Source organism: Hemiscyllium ocellatum, chromosome 43, assembly GCF_020745735.1.
Source record: "Hemiscyllium ocellatum isolate sHemOce1 chromosome 43, sHemOce1.pat.X.cur, whole genome shotgun sequence".
In the NCBI taxonomy this organism is placed as follows: domain Eukaryota; kingdom Metazoa; phylum Chordata; class Chondrichthyes; order Orectolobiformes; family Hemiscylliidae; genus Hemiscyllium; species Hemiscyllium ocellatum.
In genome coordinates, this window is record NC_083443.1 from 23,621,934 (window position 1) to 23,629,047 (window position 7,114).

At 36.1% G+C, this 7,114-nt stretch overlaps 1 protein-coding gene across 2 annotated transcripts in view; it reads left to right on the plus strand.

The window, feature by feature from the left end:
- Window positions 1–1,342, plus strand: part of chata (choline O-acetyltransferase a) — a 37,112-nt gene extending 35,770 nt beyond the window's left edge. For both annotated transcript variants that reach the window (XM_060854072.1, XM_060854073.1), the window contains exons 14-15: window positions 226–363; window positions 949–1,342. In XM_060854072.1, coding sequence (XP_060710055.1) covers window positions 226–363; window positions 949–1,221 — 411 coding nt within the window. In that variant the 3' untranslated portion in view covers window positions 1,222–1,342. The remainder of the gene's footprint in view (window positions 1–225; window positions 364–948) is intronic.
- The last annotated feature ends 5,772 nt before the right edge of the window (window positions 1,343–7,114 follow it).

Below are 7,114 nucleotides of genomic sequence, written 5' to 3' on the forward strand. Positions count from 1 at the left end.
TAACCACTGAACCACTGTGCCATCCCTAAAAGGTGTGGCTGAAAGATGCTTTTTGTTTGTGTACATTGAAAATAATGGTTGTTATATTTTCAATGAAAAGTACGGTTTACATTTCTGACTTGCCATTTTGTTGACTTAGAGGCTGCATCACTCCTGAAAAGTGAGTGCCACAAGGCTATAGTTAATATCAGATAATAATAATTTAGTTTATCTTCCCACATCTAGGCTATTACTGGGATGGCAATTGATAATCATTTACTTGGACTGCGGGAGATGGCAAAGGAACTGCAAATGGATTTACCGAAATTATTCACTGATGAAACATACCTAATAAGTAACCATTTTACCCTCTCCACCAGCCAGGTCAGTGTCAAAACTCCATTAAACTATGATTATTAATTAGATTCTCACTTAACCAATTCAAATAAACAACTGCAGATGAGACATCCATATCCTATACCATGGAGTGATAGACCACAAATCTCCACATGATGTTTCTACTCCAGGCTTATGTTGGGTAGAAGTTGGCAAAGTCCTCAGAAGTAGAGAGATTAAAGTCGGTTGCGCCTGGTATACCTACGTGATCTCCCATCAAAGCATTAACCAGCCTACATCTGACTAGATTCTCAAATTAGTTAAGATCTGAAGGTTCTAGACAAGTATGGACACAGACTATATTGGGAAGAATATTATCAACTATTTAAAACTATGCAAAATATTAAATCTATGACATGTTGAACATTTGTCATAGCAGCATTGTTCAGATAATGTCACCATTCTGTATGCACAACTATGTAAATGCAGACAAAAGATTGTTGTTTAACAAGTGAATGGGAAACACTTAAGATTTACCCATATTTCAGCAAAGTGGAACAGGTAAATGTAAAGTAGCTGTCTACTCAATCAAGCTCATAGCTCAAGATCATTAAGTGTTCCATTACTCCACAGGTACCAACTACAACGGAGGGCTTTCTGTTTTATGGGCCTGTAGTTCCAGATGGTTATGGTGCTTCCTACAATCCACACTTAGACCATATCATCTTCTGCATTTCTTGCTTCAATGATTGCAAGGAGACCTCTTCTACCATGTTTGCAAAAGCTGTGGAAAAGAGTTTTATACAGATGAAGGAGCTGTGCGCTAAGTACAATACCAAAGCAAAGCAAAGCTTCATGGGGAATATAACACAGAAGGTTCAAAATGGAAGGAAGTTGTATCATTAAAGTTCTCAGACTGTTGTACTGTGAAATGCATAAATGGTCATTTCTCTATGCAAAAGAATAGCATACTGTTATCAGTATTAATCCATTTGGTAGCTGTATAGAATCTGAAAAAACATTTACTTGCCACTGTTCATGCACTATGAACAAAGAAGTCACAAGTTTGTTAAATTATAGAATTAACTCTAATGTTTTTACCATGAAAAATAAGAAAAAAAAAACTCTCTCTCTCTATAATGATACATTTATGTTGCACATCAGTTCAGGATAGATTGGTCTGCCAAATGTTTTGATGATAATCAGCAATGCAATTTAATCCAAAACATACAACTCATGTCTGTATTGTTTATGCAACACAAGAAGATAATGTATTTTGCTTATTGAAGAACTTGTTTTGTGATATTGTGGTAAAAACGTCATGAAAGCTAGAGAATTAAATAATTTTGTTAACCATATCATTTGAATCAAGTTGAACAGTAAAGTTTCTTTTTGGTCATTTGTTTTTAAGTAAATTACAAAATTGTTGTGCTAAAAAAATGTGCTTTAATTGGAGAATATGAGTCTATCTGTAACTGTTTCACATGTGAGTCTTACTGGAAGTACTCTTGTATCACTTATCGTAGCAATAGAATGTAAAATATAGCCCTGAAATGAGCGCTGGTGCAGTCATAGTTCTGGCTGTATCCTTCCAGGGTGAAGACATGTGGTGTGCTTTGTTCTGTAAATAATTATGGTGATTAATAATTGCCTCATTGCCTCTCTAAATGCCAATCAGATGAAACTATTTTTATTTAAATGTCAGGATTGTTGGAGTCCTGCTTTTATTTATATAAATTATAATTATGCAACAAAAGAAACATATTTTAGAAAATTAATTATAGAAAAGTCAAATATATATGTTTAATCAGTAAACGTATATTGTACATAATACATTTGTTGGAGAACACGTGCAGAGGAAATTCTCATAATTCATGCTGGAAACTAACAAAAGTTCTCTGTATTTTTCACTATATTTTACTTTCAAAATGTGTATTTCTTGTTGAAATGTAAAATCAGTGTATGTGAGTGGAGTGTTATTAATTTTATGTTCACTGTACAATGACAAATTTTATCCTCTAACACTGCCTATAGAGGCAGATTGCTGAAGAGTTGGTGCATTTGAACAAGCGAAAGGGAAAAAAAAACCAGACAATTGTGCAATACTGTTCAATAAATTGCTTATTGTGAAAACAGTGAATGATCATTATAAGTCCACAAACACTGACCAGAGATTTACTAGAATGTTGCCAGGAATGGAGGATTTGAGTTATAAGGAGATGCTGGATGATTAGATTAGATTCCCTATAAGTGCGGAAACAGCCCAACAAGTCTACACCAACCCTTCGAAGAGGAACCCACCCCCCTTACTCTATATTTACCCCTAACTAATGCACCTAACAATTTAGCATGGCCAATTCACCTGACTTGCACATCTTTGGATTGTGGGAGGAAACCCAAACAGACTCAGGGAGCATGTGCAAGCATGACACACAGAAAGTCACCCAAGGCGGGAATATGAACCCAGGTCCCTGGCACTGTGAGGCAGCAGTGTTAACCACTGAGCTACCATGCCACCTGGATATGCTAGAACATTTTTCACTGGAGTGTAGGAGCTTGAAGGGTGACATTATAGAGGTTTATAAAATCATGAGGGGTATGGATAAGGTAAACAGCAGGTGTCTTTTCCCTAGTGGGGGATTTCAAGACCGGGGGGCATATTCTTAATGTGTGAGAAGAAAGATTTTAAAAAGACAGTAGAGGTAATTTTTTTTTTTACAGTGTGTGGAATGAATTTACAGAGGAAGGTGGATGCATATACAGTTACAACATTTAAAAGACATTTAGATAAGGATGTGAATAAGAAATATTGGAGGGATATAGACCAAACATAGACAGGTGGGACTACTCAAGTTTGGGATTATGGTTAACATGGACTTGTTAACTGAAGGGTGTGTTTCTATGCTGCATGACTTTTCTCCATGACCCGTGCTGATTGCTAATTCCACCAGAGTGCCTCCATCTCAGAAGATGCCATTATCAGTTTGCTGTATCCCAAGCCAAAAGCAATACCGAGAATATTTCCTCTCATTTCAATAACAAACACTTTAAAATGATAATATTACAAAAGTACATTACAGTCCTGATCTTTGCTATTTAGCTTTGCTACAGATTATGGATTTAGAATTTTGGAAAAGAAGCATTTTACTTGGAAAAAGACTTGAAAATTTAGACCTTTTCCTGTAATTGAAAGAGAAAAAGATCAGTAAACCACTTAAGAGAGACTTTCGTAAGAGTATTCAAAGCAGTTGCTTATGCAGCCAAAAAAAATGTTATCATTGGAAAGATAAAGGGTTAAAATTATCCATTGAAATTGAATTGTAATAAATTATTACCGGCAAAGGAACTGGATGAGTATTTGAAAAAGATGACTAGGAAAATACAGGCAAATGATAGTGGGAGTTGCATGACTATAATGATCTCCTACAGTGGTGTAATTTCAACAAATCCATTTATCGTCAAAATAATCAGAAACTTCACTGCTGCATTTCTGATGAGTTGTCTATTACTTAATTTGATTTTTTTGCGAAACAGCACAGCTTCAGAACAAATATGAACAAATTTATGTGGCAGGTTCTGAGATTAAATGTCACTCCTGATTGATTAGAATGAAGTGTTAGAAAAATTATTTTCCTGTAAATTCCTAACAGCAAACCTTATACGACAGGCCTGGGAAAGGCAAAATAGCAGTTAGCATTTCTTCATTTGCTGCCACAGAAATTCTTTAACTTCTCATGCCATCGCATTCATTAGTAACTGGGCATTTATTTAAATAGGGTACATATGCCATTGCAAAAGCCAAGCTGAAAAGCTTTCATAGGGTTTTTAGCAGAAGTAAATCTGAAGTAGGTGAGAATCACTGTCAGGAAGGGAATTACAGTCAGAAAATTCTGACACTTTAGTCTGCTAGGAGCATTGTTAAAGCCAGTTAAAATATCAGGAGTTTAGAGAGGTCAGATTCTACAGTCATATCACTGAACAGAGCTATTCTGAACTAACAAGCTCCATTTTTGCAAATCATAGCATAAAAATGTAGAATAGAGAGGAAAATGCATTGATTTTTAATGAATTTATTCTGTGACAAATATGTTATGTAAACAATTGTACACTCATATTATGCTCTTAATTCTTTGTATTCAACCTTAGATTTGGAATTTATTCATATTACTATCACCTGCCTGTGAATTTCAGCATGAACTTCAGCTGCCTTCATGGGACAGTTTTTGTTTTATGAATATAAAATATGTGATAAAAATAATACAGATGATAGAAAGTGGGGCTGTGATTGAATTTCTGTATTCAGATGACACCATAAACAATTTGAGTTTTGCTCTCAAGACTTGTCACCTAAAACTGTGACAAAATTACAGCCTTATTATTCACTCCCAACCAGCCATAATTCTGTTCCAGTTTCAAGTCTACATTCCTGATCCTTGCCAGGCTATAAACAAATCTGCACAAAAAATTGCAATGACTCACAATAGGTATTGTGCAAACATGAAAATATTTTATCATTTGCATATAACCTTAGTACAAAATAAAATTAGGACAAAATCTATATTCTTATATCATTTGTCAGGAATGATTTTGTGGTTTTATGTCCATTTTTTATAGGAAAATATAAATGTACATCAAACATTTAACTCAACAGTTTTCAATGCCACACTCTTTTAATTAATGTTTGTAAATCTGATAGTGGAGTTAAAATACTGTACATAATTTAGGGTTACAAATGTATCTTTAAATTGTGTCTACCCCATAAGATTTATTCCTGAAGAATTAATAAAATGGATAATGTGTGTAAAAATGGGGAAGAAAGACTTTCATTTCCCCAACAATAGCATCTTGCACCATCATCAGCATGAACAACCAGACTTTGTGAAAGACTGTGACAGCTACGTCATCCCATCGTTATATTCTGATGACCCTCATTGCCTCTTCCAGCTAGCAAGTTACTTCAAATCAAAGCAGTTAAATTGTTCAATAAATTTGATAAATTATTTTGCAGTAAACTGATTGATGAACTGAGGAATTACAGCCAAGCATTTTAATATTTTGAGAGGATAAGACAACTTTTTCTGCTCAATACTATCTTGCATGCATCCTGTTCAGACCTTATAACTTTTTCCAACTTACATAAGCCATAAAAGACCATTTTAAACAAATGGATGGAAACAGATTGCGGTCTAAATAGTACAGGAAGCCTACTGAACCTCAAATGACCTGGACAACAAAACACTTTGAAACCATGTTAACATTGCCACAGGAGCTAAAATTGTGAATATGAAAAATCTAAATATTGAAACAAGGAAAGCTGTTTCCAGTCATAGAGTCATAGAGATGTACAGCACAGAAACAAACCCTTCAGTCCAACTCGTCCATGCCAGGCAGATATCCCAACCCAATCTAGTCCCACCTGCCAACACCCAGCCCATATCCCTCCAAACCCTTCCTATTCATATACCCATCCAGATGCCTTTCAAATGTTGCAATTGTACTAGCCTCCACCACTTCCTCTGGCAGCTCATTCCATACACATACCAACCTCTGAGTGAAAAAGTTGTCCCTTAGGTCTCTTTGATATCTTTTCCCTCTCACCCTAAACCTATGCCCTCTAGTTCTGGACTCCCCAACCCCAGACTCTGTCTATTTATCCTATCCATGCACCTCATAATTTTGTCAACCTCTATAAGGTCACCCCTCAGCCTTTGATGCTTCAGGGAAAACAGCCCTAGCCTATTCAATCTTTCCCTATAACTCAAATCCTCCAATTCTGGCAACATCCTTGTAAATCTTTTCTGAACCCTTTCAAGCTTCACAACATCTTTCCAACAGTGGCCTAACCAATGTCCTGTACCACCACAACATGACCTCCCAACTCCTAACCAATACTCTAACCAATAAAGGAAAGCATACCAAATGCCTTCTTCACAATCTTATCTACCGGCGACTCCACTTTCAAGGAGCTATGAACCTGCACTCCAAGGTCTCTTTGTTCAGCAACAATCCCTAGGACCTTACCATTAAGTGTATAAGTCCTGCTAAGATTTGCCTCCCCAAAATGCAGCATCTCGCATTTATCCAGCAATTATGTATTTTCAGACAAAGGGTTACTGACAAAGGGTTACTGACCTGAAACATTGGTCTAGACTCTTTTAGTGTCATGGAAACACAACTACTCATCCAAAGCAGCACGAGGAACCCAGAGCCTCAAGTCCCAGCACCATTTCTGACCATATCTTTAATGAGAGGTAGGAATTTCTAGCTTCAATAAGGTCTGTGGAACTGTCAATTTGTCAGTTAATCAAATAAATCTGATCAATATAACCCCCTACCCATTAAATTTTGGATTTATTTGAAAATGTGAGCTGAAAGAATCAGTTTCAATAGATGTTTGTTGACATATTCCTAAGTGCTATAACAAAGACATAATTACAGCTTGACTGATTCCACAACCTTTCATTATAACGGGGGTGGGAGGTTGGCTGTAAATTAACAATTGCTTTACAGTTACACGAGGTTATTAGAGTTGACTTTGATGTGGTGCTATGAATATAAATGTAATTTAGAAGGGATTGTATATAGGAGATTTACATTTCTTGAATGAAGGGCTAAGGCTAGATCCTTTGCAGAGCTAACAATGTGGGAGTTGGAAGAAACAATATTGATTAAATTCTCTCGTGATAATTAGATATGATTGCCAACAGTTGAGTGTAGCACGACTCACCTGAATAACGTCAGAGAGCTGTTGGAAAGGAATGGTTTGGTCAGAGGCTTCTAACGCTGTAAACAAGATGAG